The sequence below is a fragment of the Nannobrachium achirus genome, assembly GCF_963921795.1.
Source record: "Nannobrachium achirus genome assembly, chromosome: 3".
NCBI lineage: Eukaryota > Metazoa > Chordata > Actinopteri > Myctophiformes > Myctophidae > Nannobrachium > Nannobrachium achirus.
In genome coordinates, this window is record NC_137812.1 from 32665351 (window position 1) to 32693202 (window position 27852).

At 42.3% G+C, this 27852-nt stretch overlaps 3 protein-coding genes across 3 annotated transcripts in view; 1 reads left to right on the forward strand and 2 right to left on the reverse strand.

The window, feature by feature from the left end:
- pkn1a (protein kinase N1a) overlaps nt 1–10244 on the reverse strand; it is a 70401-nt gene extending 60157 nt beyond the window's left edge. The window contains exons 1-2 of the mRNA XM_080722297.1: nt 9611–10244; nt 8830–8974 (exon numbers count right to left, since the gene is read on the reverse strand). Of these exons, the coding sequence (XP_080578423.1) occupies nt 8830–8850 (21 nt within the window). The 5' untranslated portion in view covers nt 8851–8974; nt 9611–10244. The remainder of the gene's footprint in view (nt 1–8829; nt 8975–9610) is intronic.
- A 4195-nt stretch (nt 10245–14439) lies between these two features.
- On the forward strand, nt 14440–18965 carry cUnh19orf67 (chromosome Un C19orf67 homolog; the record flags this gene model as incomplete). The annotated part of the gene is made up of 7 exons (XM_080722527.1): nt 14440–14587; nt 14801–14909; nt 15544–15688; nt 16533–16612; nt 17373–17597; nt 18055–18216; nt 18842–18965. The coding sequence occupies 7 exons, from the start codon at nt 14440–14442 to the stop codon at nt 18963–18965; spliced, it is 993 nt and encodes a 330-aa protein (XP_080578653.1).
- A 4527-nt stretch (nt 18966–23492) lies between these two features.
- Nucleotides 23493–27852, reverse strand: part of prr36a (proline rich 36a) — a 39326-nt gene continuing 34966 nt past the window's right edge. The window contains exon 6 of the mRNA XM_080721081.1: nt 23493–24713. Within this exon, the coding sequence (XP_080577207.1) occupies nt 23542–24713 (1172 nt within the window). The 3' untranslated portion in view covers nt 23493–23541. The remainder of the gene's footprint in view (nt 24714–27852) is intronic.

The following is a 27852-nucleotide window of genomic DNA, read 5'->3' on the forward strand; positions in this document are numbered from 1 at the left end:
TGCAATCCATATAGTAATAACTAAAATATCACATCATTTATTTATTCCATATGTAATAGCTGTACTCACCTTCCACCACATTCCAGTACTCACTCAAATGACGAGTCCAAGACTAGTTTCTAGAGTTGAAATAATCTGTTCTGCAATAGATTAATAAACTGCTGAGTGCATCTTTAATTAAGAAGTAGCTATTTATTTTCTTCTGGCATACGAGCAGCCTGCAAGACAGCCCATCTCAGACCACAGCACTGAGATGCTAAGAGAGAGCTGGCTGCTAGGAGCATGTTCTATTTTAGAAGAAGAGGCTAAATGTACTGGAAATGTGAGGCTGTGCCACTGAAGATAACAATCCCATTAACAAACCCACTGCTTGTTAGCTTTATTGGATTGGTCTAATGTTGAGAGAACTCAGTTCAAGTAGCTCTCTCTACATCAGAGTTGTTCATTTCGTGCTGCCACAAAAATCCTAGTGGCCACATAGATAGTTAACCCTTAGTGGCAGGCTGTTTAATAGTGGAGCAGTGCTGAGCTGTTGGCCTGGGATCAATGTTTCTGGCCATGGGCCCCCCTGGCATAATGAAGAAAGGTTGAGGTCACAAAGCAGGGCTTGAGTTAGGAGCAATAGGCCCAGGGAAGGAGGATTCAATAAAACACTTCTAGGTTACAGTATTGAAAAGCGAACAGTCTTACACGGTCATACTATACACCTGTCCCACATGTTTCTCTGTACATCAAAGGCCACCAGCTGTTCAGCTGGTGGGGCGATCCCTGGCTAATAGGGATGTAATGATGCATTGCGAGATGATTCAAATCGGTGGGGTTCTTAATCTAGGTTTATGTTCACTTGTTCATCGTACGCACTTGCACGCAAGTTGTACAGAATATGAATTATGCTTTGGCAGGAATGTTGTTAATGCAGCAGAGCACAAAGTACAGTTTATTATGACAGTGTCATAATAAATTGTCTGTCATTCAATGTTATATGAGATACTTTAATGAGATACTTTAATGGTTTCCTGTTGAAATAAGCTTAGTCTTTTCATGGATCTCCTTTTAGTAGACCTTGTACCAGTGAACTGTACCGTCATGAAACTGTACATTTTCCTATGCAAACTTCTAATAAAGCCTTCAATCAATCAGTGAATAAATGCTCCTAGTACTGCCGATCAGGTGGAGTGGTGTGTCCGTGTCGGCCCGCACATAAAGCTTTGCTCAAAACACTGTGTGTTTGTTTTGGGTTGGCGCTTCCCGCGACACCGTTTAATTTTAAATGGACTTCTAGGAATAATATTTAAAACAGATCGCTGAATGAAAAGAGCAGAACCACAAGCTCAAAGCGCATCGCATCATCTAATCTTGTGAAGTGGGATGGGTAGGGTAGGGGGAAAGAAGAGCTGATGGTATTTGGAACACAGGAGCATGTCACTATGAGGGCAAGAGAATTATAGGATTTCTGCAGAGGGGCAGGAAGAGGTGGAGGGATGGAGGGAACCTAAAGACTTCCCTGGGACTGTGTACTACCAGGGAAAAGCTGCTGGGATATACAGTATGTTAATGACTACAAATCAGATCAAATATACTATAATGGCAAAAGTCACACAAATATGCGTTGAATGTTCACTCAAACAAAGACAAAACCTGTTTGAAGCCATAGAGACAGACATCCAAACAAGCATTCAAGAACACATTTACAAATATGCAAACAATATAAGCACTCTTGTCATCATCACACACAGAAACAGCACTCGTGGGCTTCACAACTGGGTGTGGGGGGTTGGTTGGTTGGTTGGCTGGTTGGGTTGGATAGTTGAGGGTGTGGCCGTTTAGTCTGCCCAAGCTAGGATAGAGGAAATGAACAGGCAGCGAAGTGAATGTGATCTGGACTGCTAGTGTGTCAGACAATAGATCCTATTGTACTGCTACTGTCAGAGAGCCTCATCATCAGCATAATGGCCTTTAGATCCCCCAGCCTCTATTCCACCCTCAGGCCCCAACAGGCCTCATCCACCACTGTGCAGGCTGTGCTGTACCTCTTGAGAGGAGTAGCCTATATCGGTGGCCTTGCATGTTTAGCTTATTGACTACAACTCACTGGATATTATTGCTGATCTTTTCCAAAGCATGCTGTACTTAGTTGGGTCTTTGAGCAAACCAATATTGCACATTGATTTCAGCACAGCACAGCACAGCAATTTGAGTCAATTATTATTAAAGAAAAGGCACACAAACAACAAACAATTTGAAGATCTGAATTTTGATCCGGGGATATACTTAAGTTTGAATAACATAATGTGTGGGGTTTTGTTATGCTATACATTGTCTGAATCTGCTTTGTTTGTGTTAGTTTATCTTACAATAAATGTGTGAAATCTCTGTACATCTGTAGTTTACGTTTCTCGAGAATCGGATAGGGGGTTGTCTAGAATCGCAGATCTGACAGATACAGCCAGAACAGAAGGCTCTGGCAGGGGCCCAAATGAGCCAATTGGTTAACATGGCAACCCCAGCCTATGCTTGATTTGGCATATTCCCCACACCTGTCAAATGGCCCACACGTGTAAAATTGCCCACACCTGCAATTTGATTAGTTAGTCAGTCCACTTTCCATAGTCAGTTTGCACACTTCAGACTTCTCCACAGAGGTTTACCACTGCACAAGGACTTTTCCAAAAGGGACACAGATGGACAGACGGTTACAACCGGTAAGCCTAATCTTGACCACAGGTATAACAGGGTGGGGCATGCATCCCCCGTTTGCATCGTTCCCAACTTGCATCGTTCCCAAGTAGGCCAGTGATCTAAACGACTGTTATTCATCATGTAAAGGGAGATTATTTTTTAACTAGAAATGCAGTTCCTGCAGAAAATGCATGGGCTTGCTGAAAACACGCACAAAGTATATTATGTACAGTATTAAATGTACACATCCCTCCTCAGGCGGACTATCGATTCAGCTCAAAAAAGGTTTCAGGAAAAGGTCCTCAAGGTCTCAATGGACTTTTGGGGTTTGGGGGTTACAGAAGAAGTACACTGAATTAACTGCTAAAATGTGATGCTGGGACAATCATAGTGTGCTCGCTAGCGAGCCAACGATTATACATTTTGTTATCGTTGTGTACAAGTGTAATTTAAGTTTGATAAAATATGGGTAGCCAAACATAGCACTTTCACACAGATAACCAATTTCAAACCATTTATGTGGTTTATTTTAATGTATTTTGCTGTGTAGATTAATATCACCAGACAAACAAATAAATGATGCTTTTGATGTCTTCGTGCAGGGTTGTGAACAATATAGCACAAAGACAGCAGGAAGCCCCATATGGCACCGCAGTATAAAAGGTGAACACATACTGATAAAAATCCAGCCTCTCAGATGACAGTGTCTGTCAGAACACAAGACAGTTAGTATGACTTGTGTTGCTTGTGTTACCTCAAACTGTCTGCATGCAGAGCCTTGTTTCTGTGTATGATCCAGAATAGGTGCTGCACATGAAGCTGACAAAGCGTTCATCTATTGCTTCTAACATAAACTGAAAGTTAGAACTGGTTGTCAGAGACACATTGCATTCATGCTGACAATACACCTAATGCACACTTGCACAGCTACCTCTGTTAAACTCAGAATAGCGTAGAGAGCAAGAGATACAAGGACAATGAATGTAAGTAGTCAGCAGAACCAGATCATAAGAGATTAGCAGTGCATTACGCCTATGTAAAGCATTATGCTTGCTTGCTAGTATAATTCATGTGGTACTGAAACAACAAACCTAGCCAATATGAATGATAGCATTGGTTATTATTTCTCCGTCTTCGGTTTCTCCATTGTTCTGTAATGAAACGTATTAGCTTGGGTTCTGTCTGTCTCCATGTCTAAAAGGCAGTGCTGAGAAAAAGGCATGAGATAAGTGCATAACAGTCTCCTTACGTAATGCAACGGTTATGGGAAGTATCCCTATGTATTCCCTGGTGTGTCTGCCTCTGTGCATGCCATTTACATGCATTTTATGAACTACTACAGTATGTGGTGACTTGGGGGTGTCAGCTTCCCAGTAAAATATGATGTCAAGCGAAATCCACCATTCCCTTACACGATGGTGTACAGAAACGTTATTACAGACACTTGTCGCAGCTTTCCCCACTCCTTGTCTTCCCTTTGACCTTAACGAGGAAGCGTGACGCAGTTCAGTTCAGATTCCTATTGGGGTTGTTTTGCATCCAGTCTTCCTGTGGGGTGAACAAAAGGCACGCTGTGACTGAAGAGGCTGCAGAGCCCACTGCGGTCTGCTGCCTCCGTCCACAATCACAGGCACGTGATGTATAGAAAATGTGTGATAAACCTCTTATCCCTCATATCTGATGCGTGAGAAAATGTGAGAAATGGTGGACGCACACTGCAATGTAGGGCCAGTACCAATTAGGCTAATGCACATTCAGTAATTCTATGAGTTTGAGTAGTCGGTCAGTGTATTAGTCTGTGTGTTCTCTATTCAAGAGGAGAATATACTTGTCTTGGATGACAACATAATATACATTAGGCCCAAAACATACTTGAAATAAGTACACAAACAGTATGCAAACGTTGTTGCATTCTAAAATGTGTCGCCTGAAATTCTTAGCCTGGAACATACAGTACAGTACATTATTTCTCTCAGTTGACTTTATCAAGTAGTAGTATGTCCATCAGCCCCCACCCCTGCCTGGATTCTTGAGGTGCGAATCTAGACCCAAACTGAGCTCACCATAGACCAAAAGTCAGCATAGAGAAAAGACTTCCCTTTGTGTTATAACTTAATGGTACATTTATAAAAAGGTTATGGGTCACGCACTCAGAGTGGCAAGAGTGAGTAGAAATTATTATTTCTCTTACATGTCTCTAAAATGAACAAACGTTCCGTTCCCTCATCAGGGACACTGACGAAGGCTGGATAGCCGAAACGTTCCGTTCCGTTCATTTTAGTGCAACCCACTGCTTTTATAAATGTTGTTGATCCTAGAGGATATTGCACCAGGGGAGTCAGGGCACGCATCGCGGTGGTAACAAAAGGTTTATAACATCATGGTTCAACATCAGTTTGACAAAACCTACCATCATCCGCGCTGGCCCAGTTGGCTATTCTCTACTTGATAGATTTGAATACAAAATTGTGAACACAAACTACATGGGCCAGCAGTACTGTATAGACCAGCTTTTATGAGTGAACATGGTGTGTTATACAACACACACACACACACACACACACACACACACACACACACACACACACACACACACACACACACACACACACACACACACACACACACACACACACACACACACAGTCACACACACACACACACACACACACACACACACACACGTATATGACAAAGAAACAATGGCAAAAGACAGTCTGCAAATAATAGATATAATAACTAGGGAGAGTCAACTTAAGTGCGTCTTCAGTGCATCAGTCAAACCCTGAGAATCTAGTATGGTAAGATCTTGTGACAGAGAAGGGAATAATAGTTTCCAGTGTTCTCAGACCAGTGGCCACAGAGTGCCCTTTCCCCTTCTTTTCCCCACTTCAGTGCTCTTACAATGACATTGATCGAGGTTGGAGGTGGGGGGCTTCCTTCCATCTCCTTCTCTTTCTTCTCCCGTCATCCTTGTTTGTTTGGCCCGCTTAGGGTTGGGACGGGGCAAAACATAAATAGCCCCAGTATGGAAAAGATGAAATGTCAAAGCTGCTTTCTTTCTGTTACTTAACTTTCAAGAATGAATATTGTGTAACTTGTTACATACGTAATATTTTTCGGTTTCGGGAATACACTGTCTGTGAGTGTCTCTCTAGATTCAACACTTTCTAATTCCAGTTTAGAATACACAAACAAAATACACATAAACGTACACACACACACACACACACACACACACACACACACACACACACACACACACACACACACACACACACACACACACACACACACACACACACACACACACACACACACGTTGCCAGTGGTAAGGCTTTAAGCAACCTCCAGTCAATGATGCCTGCAAAGGTGCAAATGGGTAAAGAAAACTTCCAAGGCCACTGTACCGACATGTGCTAGTGTATAGACATTCCCATTTCTGTTAACTAACCAAGCTATCTGACTGCATGAGGGACATCAAGGCACCAACAGGGTGGCAATTTTGGCAAACCAACCCAGAAGTACAAAGCTTTTAAAAGCATTCAGATGACATGGTGTATTTAAATAGGATGCATAATTGAGTACAGGCAATGTCAGACATTGCCTTTTTTTCTTTCTTTTTCTTTTATTTTTTACAACCAACACATGGTGGGTTATTATGACTTCCTGACATAAACTTAGGAGGGGAAAATAAAGACGTTGAACAGACTTGAACTTAAGAGTGACAAACAGACAGAAATTGGCACAGAGAACTGTTGAATAATTGTCATACTTGGCTTATGGGCAAAAAAGCAAGTCTATAAAGAAGATTTAAGCCCATGTCAGAGTCTGTACAAGTCAGTGACCTAGTGATGTTTTAGTGCAATAGGCAAATGAAGGCCTACGAGAGACTGGATTGGCAAGAACCATGGGGAACACAGAAAAGCAACTTCCTCATACTTACTATACTTACTAAGCATGACGTTTATAACAATTATTACAATAGGCAACCTGGCTTGAAGCCACTTACAGTACTCTTTGCCAATGTTAATGTTTTAGTAGATGGAACATGGGAATGTTCACCTTGAACTGCACTTCCACTTGCACCTGTTCTTTGGCTGGCTTCTTGTACTGTTACAAAAATTATATGGCGAATGATACTTCCAACTGAATTTTTATAATTGCATGGGTCGGGTGCCTGGTCGGGTGCCTGGTGCTTGCGCACCACCGTACCCTTTGTGCCTAAACTTTTTTGTCATTTTGTACTATTTTGAAACACATTTTAAATAGATAGCAGATTGACACGCAGTCAGCTTGTAGATTGGCTATTTGTATTTGTACAATTAGGGAATAAATCTAAATAGTAAAACATTCCTATAAAGTTAAGCCATAAGGGGTAAGGCAAGATAGGGCCCCTATTGTACTGACCAAATGCTCCTCGTGAGTGATGAGGACCTGAGTTTGAATCCAACTGTCTTGTCAGTGTCATGCATGTCTCCCCTCTCTCTGCCTTAGGTCTCCCTACACCTATCTAAATAAAGCAATGCCAAAAAGAAGAAAATAATTTTATGTGAAAACATGTATAGGCCTACTGTATGTTACAAATTGGACAGCAGGTGGACTCTCCTACTGCCAAATGCTTCACACCTCCCCATTGTACAAGTCAACAGTTGACAACTTGACATACTACACTAGCACTTGGTTAAATCACACTGTATCAGATACTGTTAACTGCAGCATGGCTCAGCGGCCCTGCTGCTTCCTCAGACGTCATTTCAGACTGGCTGTTCTCCCTCTACATACATCTTGTCATTGTCATCTGTCTACAATGATTTGTTCTGGAGGCTGGGGGCCATGATAAACATGCACTGCCTTATCGCTCGCATGACGCATCAGGCAAACGTGCGCGTTTTCATGACACACACAATCATCCCTTGTAAAACGCCAAGTAAGCAGTCTGCGCGGCATGCTTGCTAATGCTTCCATGAACTAGTAATGCTCTCTTTGTGTGTGTGTGTGTGTGTGTGTGTGTGTGTGTGTGTGTGTGTGTGTGTGTGTGTGTGTGTGTGTGTGTGTGTGTGTGTACCAAACACCCACCACTATTGTGCCTGTGTGTGCCCTAGCTTTAACTCCCAACATCTTCAACACAACACCTATTACAGAACACACACACACACACACACACACACACACACACACACACACACCTGGTAAAGAATTGACACCAAGGTGACCCCAACAACCGCAGCTCTGCACCCCCCCCACCTCCACTCCCAGGCCAGAGAGCCCTGCCTGCTGCCACAAGTGTCACATGATTCATTAATAACTAGAACAAGAAACAAACTGTGACCCACCCACGTTAAGTCTGCTTTAGCCCTAAGTGGATAGACTGCAGTGGTGGTGGCAAAAGTACTCAAGTAAAAGTAGCAATACGGCAATGTAGAAATACTATTTGAAAATAGCAGACTCCAGGTCCAGCACCAAATTTGGCACAATTTGGCCATAAATGAGTAAATGAGACACTGTCTGGTCATCATTTAAAACCTGTTCGTTATCTTCAATACAGCAGGTGTCGGAATCTGTTAAAAGTCTAGACACCTCTCAGCTTTCTACTTCAACAATGTTGGCTCGAACCTCTAAAGTCTAAACCACCTCTGAAGCTATATAGAGGCATGTTTTTTTCTCTTGATATTGTTCTGATGTTCATATGTTTGTAAGTATGATTGACTATAGCTGATATATGTATCTGTATGTAATATGTGTTATATCAGTAAGAGATAATCAATATTTGAAAATACGTATAAAATAGGACTAAACTGGTTTAAGTATGTTTTATAATATTATAATTTATAAATGCAAAGTAACTAGTAACTAAAGTTTTCAAATAAATGTTGGCCTATGGGAGTAAAAGCAGGCCTACAATGTTTAGATTCGAGATGTAGTGGAATAGAAGTAGAAGTATTGCAAATTGGAAATACTCAAATAAAGTAAAATACCTCAAAATTCTGCAATAGGCTACTTGAGTAAATTTACTTTACACCACTGGATATAGGCTACTGGACTACGCTCTGACGTGTGCATTGTCACAAATGGCCATTCAGAGCACAAACACGCAGGCAAAGAAGGTGAAAAGTATTAATGAGACGGTCAACTTAAAAATGCACTTACTTGTATGGAATCGTTCGCCATCGTTGTTCGTCCCGGTTCGTCGACGGTTGCGCGCTCGTTGCTTCTGCAGTAACGGACGATTTCAGAGAGCAGCTGAACGGCACATCAGGGACAGGGACTGTCCGATACTTCCTGATAATTCAACCTAATAATAACAGTGATGGAAAAAGTACTCAATGTTTTACTTTGGTAAAAGTATCAATAGCCTACTGCAATGTAGAAATACTGTTACAGGTAGTCTAAAATTGCGGAATTCAAAATGTACTTAAAAGTATTGGCGTAAAAATATACTTAAAGTACTAAAAGTAAAAGTACTCAGTATGCACAAATATCCTGTTTCACATGTTTGATGTTTCTAAATGTATAAAAATCCTTTGTTAAATAGCAGATCTACAAGCTCACAACTTGTCGCAATGGCGCTTGTACATCGGCTATTTTCAAATAGCCATGGCTGAAGTGGTTAATTTATTCTTCCCAAAGTAACTAGTAACTAAAGTTGTCAAATAAATGTAGTGGAGTAAAAGTACCCTACACTATTGCCTCTCAGATGTAGTGGAGACTGGAGTAGAAGTAAAGGTATTGGAAATACTCAAGTAAAGTACAAATACCTAAAAATTGTACTTTAATAGTACAGTACTTGAGTAAATGTACTTAGTTACTTTACACCACAGTTAACCTAATACCACCACTGTTAACCTAATGATGTCAGGGGTGGGGTGGTGAGGAGAGGGGAGGTGAACTACCACAGTAACCTGTCTCACAAAGTGCTATATGAACTTACAGTCCACTCACAGCCACACAAAGGCTAGTCACTGGCAGGAGGTATAATCCGTATTGTTGGATCGCCCCAGAACGCGGCACTGCCCCAAACCAAGAGTTGATCCACCTCCTTCCCCAGTAGGCTACTGTCGGTCTCTTGACAGCGTCGGGTGGTTGTGACACTTCCAACAGGATTAAAAAAGCGCGGATGATCACCCACCGTCCATGCAATGTCAAATAAGAAGAGTATATCCAAGAAAACAGTTTGTCTTCCGAGTCATTGTTCGGCTCCACTGGGGTCGCCTAGCTGCTATTCCACAGCTAACAAGAGAGCAGCACAATAAAAAGACAAGAAGAGCATCAGGATTCAGGACTCATCTTCGGCTCTGTCAAGAGTGCTGATGATCCACAGAAAACATATGACGATATATACAACGTGTCTTCTCCTTTTGTAGTAACATCCGCGAAACGCCTCTCTCTCACACACACACTGTATCACATGCCACAAAGCCGCCTGTCACTCCAACACAAGCCCTTTTTTCCCCGACAGTCTCACAGGCGCTGCTGAGGCGACTGACTAGTAGTAGTGGTCTAATGTTGTTTTTCTTCTTTCCGATTAATCGCGCTGACTTTTCAAAACACACGTACAGAGAAATGAATAGAAATTAAAACAATAAACAACTGGCGATCTTGGTTGTGTTCAGCAGAATGGACAAGGCACACATCATGATCACAGTGCCTGCCTGGCTGCCTGAGAGGAGGAGACACACACACGCCGACCGACAACACTTTCCTACTAAGCCGCGCGTTCTCGACGTTGGTAGGTTGGCGGACTGGCTGCGGGGACGCGCCTCAATATACCACGTGACCACGTCTAATAAACCAACTGTTGATTACGTCAGTTAAATGTTTGTTGTGTCTTTTTATGAAATCGTGCATGCATCCGATTTCACCGGGGCTCATAAATCTCCTGTTAAAATCGATTACCAGGGGGTGCTAAAAAGGGGGCCCGGGGCATAACAAATCAGACTGAATATGTAAAATACAAATACATTTTCCAATAATTCATTAAAGGAGTAGTTCACCCTCAAAATGACTTTTTTACTACTCATGGCATGATGACTGAGACTTCAGTATTTTTTGTTGCATTCCTAAGACAATAATTAAATTACAATGAATGAACCCCATTGGTTCCGGAGGGGGACCCAATTGCTGATCTGGAATCAATGGAGGTAAATTTACTATAATATTTCTTTTGTCTTAGGAATGCGACAAATACAAAGCTATTATTGAACTCAAGTCTCCATGGCGTGAAGTTAGATATGGGCTTAATATTGATGACATCAGGGATCTCCATGTATGGGCATAAAAGGGATTCTGTTAGAGTGGTTCCCATGACATCACAACATATAATCCCTTTTATGCCCATACATGGAGATCCCTATATCTGAACCAGCCACAGATATGGGCCATGCATGTCTTGGCCATCTGGCCAGTGATGTAGGCCTATATCGATGACATCAGGGATCTTCACATATGGCATAAAAGGGATTCTGGTGAATACTCATATATGGACTTTTGGTGATGTCCCTGTGATATCACCTGTGATGTCACAGTGATGTGTCAAGGGAACCACAGTGTCTGGCGTGACCTTCAGAGATACACAGATACGTCGACAAGATGTGCCGGATGTGTCATCACAGTGACACCAGAGCATGATGTCAGAGCAGCAAGTGGGGCTGAGTAAGGGCAGATGCATACTTTTCTTTTAGAGACGAATTTAATTTGGTTCGTTTCAGGGAGTCACAAAATCTCTGCAGCACCAAACAACTGAACTAATGACGGTACCCCCCGAACCGTCATATTGTAGTTTGGACAGCCGAACCAAAATACATTTGTCTCTAAAAGTGGAGTATGCATCGGCCCTAAGCCTCCTAGGGGGGCCCACAGCGAATCCTTGTCCGTTGTCCCCATGCAGGGCCCAGCATTTGGTGCGACACCCCTGATTACATGCCATTATATTGAATAAAATATTGAAGTTGAAGAGTAGGGGGTGATGATGACAGCATTGGTGAAGAAGTGTGTGGCCCGGCACAAATTTGGCCATAAATGAGTAAATGAGCGTCTGTCCGATCATCATAAAACCTGTTATATTTGGATGGGGGTAGTGGTTTAAATGTTCCATAAAATCCTACAAAACGTTTTTGTTTCATTCAAAGAGGTTTTGAAGTAATTGTGGAGCCCTTTATTGAAACCCTATTACCATCATAGTGACACCTGTGTAGGCTATAATTAGATAATTGAATAGTTATATAAGGCATATGTGTACGCAAGCACACACCACACACACACGCACGCACGCGCACACACACAGGTCTGCTTTGAAAAGGTTTGACAATAGATTGCATTAGCTATCTATCTAGCTATTTGCATGATAGTTTTGCATGATGAAAATGCACTGAGGGAAACAGGAACTATAACTTCAGCAGAAGTGATACATATCTAACACAGGCCTACACAGATCATCCATCTTCACTGTCTGAAAGTGATGCATGAAGACTGGGCAACTGAAGTCATGGTCACATCAACATTTTTACAAATATAGGAAAAATAAACATATATATTTTTTAAATGTAGGTTAGCTAGTTACCGTAACCTTCAAGTTATTGTTTTGCCATGCCTGGCTATCTACAGGTTGTGTAGCAATTGTTTGAATATTAGGCCTTAAAGTCTGTGCAAGTCTGTGTATACCTATACAAACTCCTACCTCCCCTCCCCTGCTGACAGGCATCAAACAGGTAGTCTTTGATGCTTCGATTGATTAGAGAGCTCACTAACGAGCACAGAAAGAGTTTGACCTTTGTATGGCCCAATCAGAGCCCTCTATTGTAGAGTTGCGTCATCTCCATTCATTTCTTGGGGCGAGGTCTTCTTCATACACATCTATTGGCGAATAGTGAAAAAGCGCTGAACCGGAAGTTTACGGAATGCATTGGAATCTATGGGGGAAAAGTGACATTTCCGGCGTACATAAACCGCGTAACTGGCTGTTTCTGACCCTGCATTGGCAGAAACCTCTATACAAGCAGAGTCGTCTAATCAGAAGGCTCTGTATACAAGGCTCTGCCACTGGGCCCAATCAATTAACTTAAGTTCAAAGGGAGCAATCAAGAGCTCTGGCCAAGCTCCCCCTCTCCGCTCAAAGACTTTTCTGTCCTTGCAAGGGATGAATGTCAACATAACAGTGGAACAGAACCAAAATACAGTCAGGGAGATGTGTCTTTCTACAAGGAAACACCCCAGCACAATAATATAGTGGCTGAATAAGGGAAATGACTAATAAAACATTTATATTCATATTAAAAAATAGCCTTAAAGTTACCTAGTTTCCCTTTAAATGTAACATTTTGTAAAACATAGCCAATTTAACATCTCAGGTGCCCACTCTTCTGGTTCCCTGAAAGGTCTAGACTAGAGGAGGAAGCCATAGTAGGCTTCAGGGCTGGAATTTCGTCATTTTAGGGGCAAGGCCACTTGGCCTTTGGTGTTGTCCATTTTTTGAGGGCACAAATGCCAAATGTCAGGGCAGGAAGGCCAACAAATGAAACAAGATTTTAGTCCATTGAATCTAAGGGTTAGGGATGATAACCTAATCTGCAGTGAAATAGATAAATGATGGCAGGCCTATTTACAATCTTACTAATGCATTGCTCAGCCCTGCACCAATCAAAGTTACTGGATTGGTTTAAAGATGGGGACTCAGGGGAGTTTACATTTACATGACAAGAAAGAGACACTGGTATCTACTGTCTACATGTTGACAAGAAAGAGAGGAGAAAGTGGTACAGTCAGCTTGGGCATTAAGGCAACTGTGGCCTCAGGTCATGCCATTGGTGTGAGGGGCACAAGGCCAAACTGAGGGGCAACGGCATGGCCTCCATTAAATTCCTGCCCTGGTAGGCTTACATCTTATCATTAACAGAAGGGGGAAAAAACTAAAAACAGACAACTCTAGACTTTAGCCCAGTTTACTCTACTCAAAATAAATGCCTAAAAGTAGCCTACATGCTTGGAAGTTGCAACTAAAGTCTCACCAATGATCCAGAATTGAGGCACTGATTCAGGATCCAAATAGATTGTCATACCTCGTACACAACTTCACAGGGGGCGGGGCCGGGGTCATGTTTAGGTCGTGTTGACATAAACACGTTGTGTCGAAAAGTGTTCCCCAGTCAAAATGTATACCCTTACATTTAGGCCCTAGATAGGAGGGACTTCCGTTTCTGGCTATTGCGATGGGAACACAAATCCTAGGGAAACGGAATTCCACACGACACCTGGCTGTAGCGTGCGCATCACTTGACTCAGTCAGCATCATCACCAACGAAGTGGCTTGACTTTCTACGACGAAAGTGAGTATTCTTGTCTCTAAACACCATTTTATAGAGTTAATCTAATGAATAGGGCTTCAATTCATAATGCAAATGCACCCCTAATGTATGACTATTTAATTTACAGAAAACAAAACATAAACAATGCTAATGAATTACCGTCAACTTTTCTAGACTTCCTCCATCCTAGCATAACGTCTACTATAGCATCACCAATGGAACTCCTTGCAACTCCCAGTTGCAACAACATGCAACTACTTGCTTGCAACTACTTACAACCATTATCCCAATGGCATCTGCAAGGAGTTGCATTGTTGTGGACTGGCCTTAAAACTGTTTCGTTGCAAGGAGTTGCGACTAGTTGCATTGTTGCGGTCTGGCCTTTAGAGATAAATACTGTATCTGTAGCAAATACATGATCGGCTTGATTCATTCACCAGATCAACTTGGTGCAAGAAACATGGAAGCGAGAGAAGTGCCATCTAAGATCCAGTTGTTGACCCCAGACGCACCTCTCCTGGCCGGGCCTTCATCAGAAGGCCAGTCGCAGGACGCTGGGGAGATGGTGTGTGAGAGCTGGGACATCACGGAAACTCAGCCAGACCAAGGTTAATCTACTTGTAATTGCATGTTCATACAATCTAAATAATCGTCCATGCTTTATTGTTTTTGTAACCTTATTTCTAAGTTAGGCCACTAAAATCCCCTTTTAGACCTCGAGGAATTTCTCAAGGATTTTGGCTTCTTGAGTGAATGGCTGCCACCGTGTGGTGAAGGGATAGACTGCGGTTCGATCTGTGATGTCTCACCCTCTTGCCAAGACATCAGTCTGATGGATAGCAAACTTCTACCCCTTGAATTCCATCTCCGGGTCCTGATGGGTGAGGCAGATGGGCTGCAGAGTGACCTTGTTAACAATAACAGCCACAGGTAGTTACAGAATAACACATTTATTTTACATGTAGTAATGATTTCTAAGTAGAGAATTTAATTATTATAGATTATATGCCTCTCTAGCATTCCCAATAATAGGACTCGTAGACTGAATATTAAATATCCTGAGGCTGAGCGCAAGCATACTATCATCAGAATAAAAGAAAACAATCATGGAATCTCTTGCAACGTGACCTAAAACTGAGTACTCATACGATTTAGGAATGTACCTAATAACCGTTCATTACTTGTCTATAAGCGCTTTAACTGATATTGTTTACAATTTCGTCTGTTGATCTTTCATATCGTTGCTGTCAGGTGGAAAAATGTCCATAACTACTTTTCAGGATTAATAAAAAAAAAGATGAATAAAGGCTGAATGAATGAATAATAGCATTTAAAATTTGAACAGAGGTAGGCCTACAATTATTTGATATGTGGTCAGCTTATGTTTTCTATAATGTTTCAGATATATAATCGTATCAAACGTTATTAGTACAGTAATTAGTAAGTCTCACTGACACCCACATTTATTCATATTTGAATGATAGCCAGTGTCAAGAATCAAATCAAGAGGTGTTCAGACTTTGAAAATGACAGAATATTATTTTTTTTATTGTGTTCTATGCAGCCAGGACCATTCAGAGAAGGAGGGCTTTGTTGTTAAGGTGCGAAACCTCCTGCACACTTCTCAGGCTTACTTCACCTACCTGGAATCCACAGCTCGGAGCCGCATGCCCCAACACACCCCTCCACCCACCTACATCTGCTCAAGGGTAAGTGTTCTTTGCACAAATACGCGCTCGCCCCAAAACACGCTCGCCCCGGGTCTAATCTGACGACCTCGGAACAGTCGCCACCAGGTATTCCTAAACGTAACCTCAGTAAAACTATGGCTAAACCTAACCTTATTCCTAAACGTAACCTCAGTAAAACTATGCCTAACCTTATTCCTAACATTAAAGGAGTAGTTCACCCCCAAAATATTGATTACTCACACCATGGAGACTTGGGTTCAATATTTTGTATTTGTCGCATTACAATAAATGTACCCCCATTGATTCCGGATGGGGACCCAAATCCCCCCCAAACTGGGGTCAGTGTGTTTTCTTAACACTTGTGGACCAGGGCCCACTCTTACATCCGTTGCAGTTGGCCTTGATATAGGAAATATTAAACCTTTAGAAAACTGCACAATTTGAGTCTTTTGAGTCTTAATCGAGAGTTTGAAAAATACTCTTTGTTTTAAGTTATAAAGTCAAACTGGCAAATTGTCTGTATCAAAGGGATGAAAGGGAAAGAGATGGATTGCTCAGGTGGAGCCACATCATTACCACTCAATACTGAGAGCATCAGCTCCCATAGCCTAGCCTCAGATCTCAAAGGCGGGTAATCTATCGACTGAGATAACTGGGCACTTAATTTATCTTTTTGTTTTCATCTGTAACTAAATTATCATGATGTTTATACTCAGTTTTGTCTCTTAATACTTCAGGATTTAACTGACCAGTTGTCTGTTTAGTGTTTACCGAGTGTGTGTGTGTGTGTGTGTGTGTGTGTGTGTGTGTGTGTGTGTGTGTGTGTGTGTGTGTGTTACAGCTGCTAGACTTCTCCCAACAGCTGTGTATGAGGTTTGAGCAGCTGGTGTTGTACTGTGCCTTCAACAACATCCTATCTCTGGACCAGATCGAACCTGATAGGTGATATTTCACTTTGAGAGAACTTAATTTATTCAGTTCAACAATGTTGAATAACCAACCTTTCGTGCTCTACAGATTCATTTGGAGAGCAAGGTTTAATTCACAAAATGTATTTTTACTTAATACACATAGGATACAGTATGTGTTCTAAAATATTCAAGTCCTGCAAAGTAAAAATGGGTCATATTAGTTGATCCTTGATCCATATATTCATATTTGTATAGAAAAAGACGATTTACAAGCTCACAACTTAATACGTTTTGAGTTTTTAGGTTGGCTATTTTTGCAGAACGTTATGGAATCTGGAGTTCATGTCTATTCAAGTAGCAGAATTTAACCACTCTCAACCTGATGTCTGTATTTTGGCATTTGACATTTTCAGAAATCTTCTAAAACAGTCGATCTACAAGCTCACAACTTGGTGTGATGCGTTGTGGGCTTTTTTTTTCTTTTCTTCCTATTTATGCATGACATTGTCATATGACAAATTGATTATAAAATAACGCTAAAGTGGTTAAAACTGGGTTACAAGATAGTATAAACTCTTTTATTTTTTTCACTGCCCTGTAACTGTAGCTATTCGTTAAAATCTTTTTAATGCATCCTAATGTCATTTTATAATTTTATTATTGTTTCCTTTAATTGATGTTTTGTGTAAAGCACGTTGAATTGCCTTGTTGTTGAAATGTGCTACACAAATAAAATTGTCTTGCATTGCCTATAATAAAACAGACTAAACAGTCTCTCTCCTCTCCATCAGCCTGTCTCACTTCTACATTGGCCAGTGTCAGATAGACGGAGTGATGGTGACTATGTTCCGGTACTGTGGGCCGGTACCCTACGATGCCCGGGCTGACACCGGGATGTACACACGCATGCGCTGGAACGTGCAGAGGCCCAGAGACAACCAGCTGCTGCAGACAGACCCAGATCACCACGGAGAGGCAGTGAAGAAAGTGACAGATACATTCAGTGACCCAGAATAGTGAGTACGATTATTGTCGTCCCATTATAAAAGTCTAAAGGCCAGACCAAACCAATACAAGTTTTATTTTGGGGCTTTTATGCCTTTATTGATAGGACAGTAGACAGACAGGAAATGGGGAGAGAGATGGGGAGTGACACACTGCAAAGGTCGTCTTGAACGGGATTGGAACCCGCAACAAGCTGTCAGGCAGTGCACTGTCAGGCTGCAGCCTGCAACCACTCCGGCCACAAAGCAGTTTTAAGGCCAGTCCACACCAATGCAACTCCTTGCAATTATTGGGGATAATGGTTGCAAGTAGTTGCATTGGACTGGCCTTTAACGGAGTAAATGTTTTGATTTGTCTCCTCACCAAAAATAGCAATACCATTTTTTTAAAGGAAAAAATAATACTAAAAGTATAGTACATTAACAATTGTACTCAGTGTGTATGTTTGTCCATGTATGGCCCTTTCAGTTATTTCCTGTGTTACGAGGACACTCCTGAGTTACGGACAGAGATCAATGAAAATACCGGTGAAGAGGAGATCTTTGCCACGGGTGGCGTGGTGAGAACGTGGACCATTGGTCAGTGGGTGCAGACACACCCTGACCCAGAGACAGAGACGATCGATGATTGGTACGTCCAACTCTGCTGTATTTTCATCTCTCCATACAACCCTCTGAAATATAATGTACTGGAAATAAACAGTTGTTTTCCCATGTCCAGCAGTTAAACCAAACAATGATTACTATAATACTGTATATGCATGTATGGGCCACGGTGCAGTGTCAACACAATACCATGTGTGTATCTATCAGAGCCTGACACCAAACTGTGTGCGATCGTCTAAATGTACAAACATTGCACTCTCAAACTCTCAGTGTCAACACAATACCATGTGTGTATCTATCAGAGCCTGACACCAAACTGTGTGCGATCGTCTAAATGTACAAACATTGCACTCTCAAACTCTCAAACACTTAAAAACCTATTTGACCAAGGTTCCTCGGGGCTCTATACTAGGTCCTCTAGTATTTCCCTCCACACCAAATCTATTCTGTAAAAGTAGCTGATTTACAGGCTTACAACGCGTTGCACTGCAACGCGTAATGAGTTAGTGCATCGGCAGTTCTCATCGAACGTTCACTGCAGAATAGGGATGCTAGGGTTCAAGTGGTTAACGCACCGCAGTAACGAACAAATGTTTCAGCCTTAAGCCTGTGTCATTGTGTAAATGGGACCATGTCTGTTTTTGTTCCAGGATCTTGTGCGAGGTTCCGCAAGGCAGGTACGACAAGCTGTTGTGTTTGGACTCTGAGGAGGAGCCGTCGACCCACCATGCTACCAGCTGCATTCTGGCCACGTTGTTCAAGCAGATGGCATAGAAAAACAGCTGCACCGTCCTCCACAACTGCACATAAAATGACTTGACCTTCAGTGCATGAGTGAGTGTGTGTGTGTGTGTGTGTGTGTGTGTGTGTGTGTGTGTGCGTGCGTGTGTGTGGGGCTGTGGAACCCTGAGTGTTAATACAAGAGTTGACTAATGCAAGCAAATGGACTTAACACTGAGGATTTTACTGTGTAGCTGTGTGTGAGGGAGAATGGAGTCTGCGTCTCTGTGTGTGCGCGCTCCTGGATCCCAAACGGCATGCTGGAAATTGAGAATTGTGTGCCTGTTTCAGCAATAGTGAACAGTGCAGAGCACAGAGAAGCATCATCTTCAAGGCCAAGTACACAGCAGGTACTAGAACAGATAGAGGTATATGACTGTTTCTGGGCCTTACACATTCAGCCATGTGACTATATAATAGTAATAGTATAAGCTAAAAGTCTGTGTACAAATATAAAGAGATGGATCCAGGGTCATGTGCAAGTCATATGACCATGGTTGTGTATTGCACTACTTATAGCATGTTATGTCTCTTAACTTGTTTGGACTGTTGACGGTTTTAATAATCTCTTTGGAAATGTGAATGTTTTATAATTTGGTGTGCCAATGTTCCTTGTTGCCAGAGGTTTTATGTGCCCTTTCTGTTGATGTGCTCATCCAGATGTTTGTGGTACACCAATTTGTTTCTTTGTTCATATTGTATATTTTATAGTTTTATATACAATTTCTACATTTGTATTGTTCATATTGTATATTTTATAGTTTTACATACAATATCTACATTTGTATTGTTCATATTGTATATTTTGTTTTATCTACAATTTCTACGTTTGTAAGGATTTCTACTTAATAAACAATAAAAAAGACACTTGTTATGAAAAAAATATTTTATTCTCAGATAATGCATTGAAATAATTACACACAACCACAAATAACAAGAGAAATGGAACATATTTAAACAAGCTGCCATGATTCCGAGCCCCATAAAGGGGCATTCCCACTTTGTTTTGACAAATACTGTATATCCACAGTCAATTAAATTAGTACACACAGGCTTCCTTCGTTTTCAATAAATTACACAACTACAGATTAATTTAGTAATTTGCAGAATCATAATGTCAAGGGGAATGGGATGCCAACTGAAAATACCTAATGTAAGCGGGCGATACGATAGCCCAGTGGTTGGGGCATGGACTCAATGTCAAATCTGACAGCAAATCCCTGGTTCAACTCCCAGCCAGCTGTTCCTCCGCTACTTTGTTTCCTGTCATTCTCCACTTACCCATCAAATAAAATAAAATAGTTTACCCATATAACCGTTCAACTCGTCTTATCAAGTTAATTGCCATGTTCTATGGCATGGGCATATTTACCTGATGTTCACTAGACCTTACTCTAGTCTTTAAAAGATGCTCCAGAAAGGCAGAACAAATAGGAGTTGCATCAAACCTGTTTTTCCCCATTAAGTGGCCAAACAGTTCACAATGACATCCTTAGCATTTTACAATAAACAACCCATTTCACTGCCATTTGCAACAAATATCCTTCATTCACCGTTTATAAAATTGTATAAATTACTTCTTAAAACATATCTTTCTACAGTACAAAATAAATTCTAGTGGAAGTTTCCCTTCATTACAGTGATCAGGTTTTCAGCAGTCTTCCTCTTCAAAATGATAATGAACACAAATACACTTCTGCAAAACAGTAACACTACAGAGACATAAAAAACTAAAGGGTGACAATTTAAAAAGTCCAGCTTTGTCAAGATGTTGTGCATTATGTGCCCAGCAGGGAGCGCAAGATGCAGACCCTGACAACTGGAATGTACCAATCTACATTGGTAAATGTCTACTTCCTTCTGTATATCAACTTCAAAAGGTTACTACAAGCCCTTAAAACAAGCGGTTCTAAAGGACATTTGGGGTATATGCTACTGTAGATCCAGTAGCAGAAAGGGTCATATATTCTCAAAGGTCAATTAGATCGTGGTAATGCCTGCCGGATGAGGAGTTCATCTCAGTTTCATACATGGCTCATTGAATAGACCATTTCAACTTTGAATTCAATAACTAAATACATCAATTCAGTTCTTGCACTATGCTGGGAGCAAGCTCAAACTGTCAAGGACTGACACAACAACTAAACAGACAATGAGCTTAGCTAAATGCCAATTCACATTTCTTGGGTATGACATTACGTGGGTGTCATAAAACAGTTCAGGTCACTGCACAGCAAATCCAATTTTGCTCTGGAAGTGATCCCACCTCATAAGAGCACCGACATCAACTATGGAACAATTAAAAATGACAGTAGTCTGGTACATTTTGCACACAGTACAGCAAAGACACATAAGGGACAGTGACAGACAAACAGTAGTCATTAAGCTCCAATACCCATTGATCATCACAGTTTTAACGACAATAATCATTCTTCCAAGTAACCCCTGTTTGATATAGTCCCTTTTAACGTCTCCCTTTTATAACTATGCATACACCACACCCCTCACAGCTGTAACGGTTCAACCCAGAGTAAATAACCATCTACTGAAAGAGTCTACACTGGGCACTCTTCCTGGAAAACATCTTGGTTAAAGTCATCTTCTGAACTCTCTACTCTCTACAGATATCATGACATCATATAAACACAGAGAAACAACAATCAAACCAGCACCACACTTAATGTGACATCCGATTAGGTTCAAGTTCATGGCCAGATGAGCAACAGAATGATGTTGATCGTTTAGCTGTGAACGCTTTGTTAATTTATCGTGAAAACTCAATTTAACTCAAAACTGTACAACCTTAATTTCAAAAGCACCACTTGCAAGTTAAAGGAGTAGTTCACCCCCCAAATGACTTTTTTTCTATTGATTACTCATGCCATGGAGACTTGAGTTCAATAATATTTTTTGTCAAGACAAAAATTTGATTCAAGTAAATTTACCCCCACTGATTTCCGGATGGGGACCCATTTCGAAACGGGTCCCCATCCGGAACGAATGGGGTTACATTTATTGTTATCACATTTTTGTCTTAGGAATGCGACAAAAAACTAAAAATATTATTGAACTTTAGTCTCCATGGCGTGACTAATCAATAGAAAAAAAGGCATTTTGGGGGTGAACTACTCCTTTAAGGGCTTCCTCGCAATCTAATTTGGGCCTATTATGATGTTGGTAATTTAGCTTTGTGAAAACCTAAACCATAACTCAATTAAAAAAAATGTGGGCCTATCATTTCATTCATTGCTAAAATGAGGGTGAAGTAAAAACTGGAATTTTCGTTCATGTCCCAAGGCAAAGCGCTGTAATGATCTTTTGATAAAGAATCACCATTCCTGCAGCACAGTGAGTCCAGTGTTAAATCTATAACAAGATTGTACTCGAACATAAAAAGTGTGGATTTGTTCTTCAATCTTGTGCTGCATACTTTCTGAATAAGACCTAGGAAAATACCCCAGGATAGAACTAGCAATAACATTAGAGAAAATAGCCTGTAACATATTTACCAAGTGCATATTCATCTGGGAAGCAGGATTTAGAACTTCAGCAGACTCAAGACTTGAGCTCCAGTGTAAATATTTAAATACTAATACTTCAAACTCACTTGGAAATACTCTTAATTAAGCGTGCCATTTTGGCTACATTTTAAGGGACAACGGCTAAGAAAGTAATGGAACCAAGGCCATCAATTACATCATTTCAACTTTAGTACCTAATTGGCACGTGTGTGTGTGTGTGTGTGTGTGTGTGTGTGTGTGTGTGTGTGTGTGTGTGTGTGTGCGCTCTCCATGGCACCTTGATTTTGCACGGAGAAAGGCAAGCATTTTAATCAGTAGATCTACGTATGTGAAAGGATAGAGTAGCTCCCTTTGCCAGCATAAATGAGGTAAGAGTTAAGTCCGAGACAAATGGGGTATTGCGATGCATTATATGCGAATTATATGCGACACCATTTCCTGGCATCCTGTTAAGTTTGCATGCATGCTTTGCTTGCAAAACATAAAAAAATAAATAAACAGTTCCTAGTCAAGTGTTAAATTGTAATTGGAGGTTATTGTGCTTGCCTGTACATATCAAACCCATTAGTGATATCCATTAACTCAGGAGTGCATGTGTGCATATAAACCTACAACATACTGTATCCACGGCTTTCCAACGCCCCATAGTGCATTGCGCAGACGTTGTACCGAGCTTACGGCGCCGCAGCCGAGTGTGATCTAGAAGCTCACAACGGGTTGCATCTGCGACGCGACGTGAGCTTGCATGTCTGCTGTTAAACCGGTAGTGTGGTCCAAATAATCTCCAGTAAACTCCCGCGGAAAGAGGTGGATATAAACAGTATACAGTAGGTCATTGTTCCTGAATTTATGTAACAAACTTGCACGCACACACACACACACACACACACACACAGTGAGTCCGTGTGTGTGTGTGTGTGTGTGTGTGTGTGTGTGTGTGTGTGTGTGTGTGTGTGTGTGTGTGTGTCCGTGTGTGTGTGTGTCCGTCCGTCGGGTGTAAGCGAGTGATCAGGTTTCTCCTCCACATTGAGAACCTCACCACTGGTACCTCAGTGATGAGTCTCCAACTCCACCACCGTCCACTCTCCCTGTGGAGAACTCCCAGGGGCCTCCGGGGAGAAGCTACTGACAGAGGTTACTGTGGCAGAGGGAGGGGTGAGCGGGGGCAGCATGCTGGGCCACAGGCTGCTCTCCAGGGGGCTCAAAGTGCCCCCCGCACCCCCCGGCAGGAGCAGGAGGGAGGAGCAGCCGTCTCCGGTCAGCAGAAGTGTCTGATTTATGAGCTGCTGAACGATGTCAACTTTCTTACCCCAGTCCAGGTCCAGGGGTGGGGGCCGCTCTGGGGACTGAAGAGGAGGACGGGAGAGAGTTTGGTCCCGAAGGGGGCTGAGGATGTGGGGATACTGGGGGTCAGAGGGTCTCCGGGGAGAGTCTGGGGGAGGAGGGCTCTGGGAGGACGTCGAAGAGTCACAGCCATTGTGGTCAGACATCACTCTCTCTCGGTCGCTGCCAAGGTCTTTGTTCTGTGTTTCTTCGTCAGACTTCTGCTCTTGAAGCTCTACCTTTAAAACCTTTACTGGCTCCTTCTCCTCTGCCTCGTCCTCACTGTTCTCCAAGGCTTCATAGATGGTACAGAGGCCAGAAGAGGGAGACAGCAGCACTGCAGACTGGCCAACATGAGGCTGCTGCTGCTGTTCAAGCTCCTGCTGCCACTGCATTATCTGCTGCCTCTGCTGCAACTCCTCTTGCTGTTGCTGCAGCTGAAGCTGGAGATCCCTCCTCTGCTCTTGCAACTCCTCTTGCTCTCCTGCCTCTTCTCCCCCTGTCTCCTCATCTTCCTCCCCATTCACCTCCTCGTTAGCCTTCTCCTCCTCATCTTCTTCTTTCTGGCTGCCCTGTAGCACCTCCTCCTCCCCTGCCTCCTTGGACTCGCAGCTTGGCCTGCTCGGTTGCTCCCTGCGCTGTTGAAGCTCCAGTAGTTGCCTCTGGTGCTGCTCCAGTCGGCGGAGCTGGGGACTGACCGCCTGCGCGCAAGAGTTCCGGGGCGGGAGGTCCGCACAGCTCAGCCTGGGCAGCGTCGCCGCTTCGGAGGGAGCTTTGATGATGTCACAGATGGGTTTGACAATGTCGTAGTGGGGTTTGACGCTGTTGCAGAGGGGTTTGACCATGTCGCAGTGGGTTCTGGGGTGTGCAGCGTGCGGATGTGGCAGTGCACGGAGCCCTGTGTGCGAGAGGAAAAGCGGGGGAAGGAAGATCATGACAGCATGGTGCGTTATAAAAACAAGAGTGACAGGCAGGACAGTTTAAGAGCAGTGCAGTGTGGGTAGAAGCAGAGGGATACAGGGCCAGAGCAGCCCATGGAGGCTCATAATCAGACAATAGTGGAAGCCTTTTGAATGCTGTGCTTAAAGGTCTGCCAAGTGGTTTGTCCATCAAGTATATAGATGGATGGAGGTAAGCTACCATTTTAAATGCAGAATATAAAACCAGCAAAACAGTGACAGTTGCAATTTGAAGTGACTGGGGTGGAAGCATGGGTTGGAAAATTTAAGCAGTGTGACTACGCAGCCATTTCTTTTGATCTCGTGTCACAATTGACCATTTCATTTGAGACCCAGATAAAGGTTTGTGTGTGCAAAAAAGCAGCCAAACATCCTGTATATGCAATCATTACCAACTATAAGTGACCCAAGTAAAGCTTATTGTGCGCAATAACAGTCATCAACCGTGAATGAAGCTTATAGTTAGTCAACCAGTGAGCATGCAAGACAAGAGTTTTCTCCATGCATGTATGCACATTTGCCATCACACGTGAACTGGATTAATAGCTTGGCTTTAGATTGGATTTCTATCCTCAAGTAGTAATTCACTTTATCAAAACTGAACATTTACATTATCATACACAAACTTAAGTCAAACTAGTTACAGTACATTAACTAGTTAACCATGTATGACAAAGTAAGTATATAGAGGCATATGATATGCCTCTATATACTTACTTTGTCATACTGCTGTATAATAAATGGGGAAGATTGCTACATGTACAAGCTCACAATGCGATGTGAGCTCGTAGATCTGCTATTTTAAGATTATGTTGAACATATCCCCTAAATTGGGACAGCTGGTTTAAAGTGTTTAACTGCTATACACTGTCTTATATAAACAGTCTAAAGCCAAGCTAAAGGAACATGTTAACAGAAACAAACAAATGCAGGTCATTTTGCCAGTGACATGCATAAGCTTTGGTGACATTAGACAGTGTAGTGAAATGATGCAGTGGGAATGCTAAGACAAAACAAAACAAAAGCCTGGCGTATACAGAAAAGAAACAAAACAGCAGTACACTGAGAGACGGGACTGGACCATGAGATGTCTGCCGTCTTTGTTGCTGGAGACACTGATGCTTTGAGCCATGGATGAGAGGGGCTGGTTCCACCCATGGAATGAGACTTAGCACAGTGAGTTCCAGATCAATGTCTTCCATGGGATGGGCAAAAGAGATTATTGTACTGTAAGGATCACAGCCAAGAATATTGGTAGGCAGGAACACCATATAAAGGCTTCCCTCATGTCCAGTTCGCCATTACTTGACATCATGAGTTGTGATGCAGAGAGACTGGCTTTTTGTTTACAAGGCATTTGCATCCTACTATATGCTTCTCAGTCGGAATCAGTGTCCATTTTTATCTTCATTAGCATATGAGGAAGCTTATTTTCACCCTTTCACCGGGGGAGAGACTCATGAGTGGTGCCAGGGTTAATTGATTGGCAGGTGTTTCCAATTGCTTTATAGTAGGATGCTGTACCTGGGCACAGGCCTACACACGCACACTCACCAGACAACACACTAGTTTCCAGTGACCCATGAGGCCTTGCATGAATTATGGGCATCCATGTGGTAACAGAACCTGACAGAAATCAGAAAGGATTTTACTCCACACATTTGATTCAAATGAATGATAAATGGCTCTTGACAATTGCTCTTTATCAGTAGCCTAACTGCAGATAGTGGACCGTAGCAAGATTCTGGCAAGTCCGGGAAAGACACGCTGTGATTGGCCAGAGGAACTTTGAGTGACGCTTCATTGTTGGCTCAAGCTGACTTCCCAGCGCTCGACACGGTAACTGGCTTGCTCGGCGGTGTCTCGCGTGGCTCAAGTCCGCTTGAGACGGTGCGCCTCTGTCGCGGTCTGGTCAATAACGAACCTTGTTTTCTCAAAAAAGTAATGCCATGTTTAGTCCAATGTTTTCAGTCTTGCATTCTGCCAATGAACGCAGGGAGGGCGGCACTTGCCAGAAGGGCGCTACGATTCCCTATCACTCTAACTGCGGTCCCGTGTTTCAGTCTGCTGTTGCTGCTGTATGTGCACCTGAATCTCTGCTTGGGGATAAAACGGTGCTTGTTAAGTGACTTCAGCGCTTGATAATAAGCACCGATAAGCCATTTGAATCAGCTGTGTGGAGGGAGCTCTATTAGAGTAAGTAAGCAGACTAATATGACCATTTTTCATTTATGTCAGGTTGTGTTCCCACAATATTGTTGACCGATTTGAATCCCTCAAATGAATTGCATGACTGACACTTGAAAGTGATGCCCATAATTGACACACACCCCTTCTCCCAGTAAGCTCAGTGATGCCCATAATTGACACACACCCCTTCTCCCAGTAAGCTCCCTTGGAAATATAGATGTACCATTGGTGGTCAAAAAAGTGCAGAAGCTTTTCATTACAAAATAGTCTTATCAATTATAACGACAACAACACACAGTAGCGCCCTGCGTGCAAACAGGGGTCCATGTGGTTTTCATGCTTCTAAAAAGGTAGGGTAAGTGATTTCACTTAAGTTTCAGTTTTCATGCAGATGACAGGCAGAGGCCTTCCTCCAATCATGATCAAGTGGGGGCAGCCCTTGGTGCGCATAAGGCCCGCCCCCACTCAACCATGATTGGAGGAAGGCCCCACTCTATCTTGATTGGAGGAAAACCTGTCACCCAACAGTTTTGGTGGAGCAACTGAAACTGGTTTACACTCTCTATAGTAATTAGTACTATCAGAACATAGACCCATTTTGTTATTTGAATTAAATGAAATCACTTAGCCTACATTTAAAGGACATCTTAAATCAAATTTAAGATGCCAACCCATTAACTTTACTCAAATGTAAGCTGTAAGTTAGCCATTTGTATAAGCATTTTGTATGATTGTGTTTAGGGATGAGATTTAAGACATGAAAATAAACATTCTTTCAAACTACTGAATTTCACTGACAAAATGTAAGTGTGGTGTAAGGTGACTCACTCTGCAATAATAAAACCATCTATAATAAAATACAAGACTTTGTGTTAAGGGACACACAGC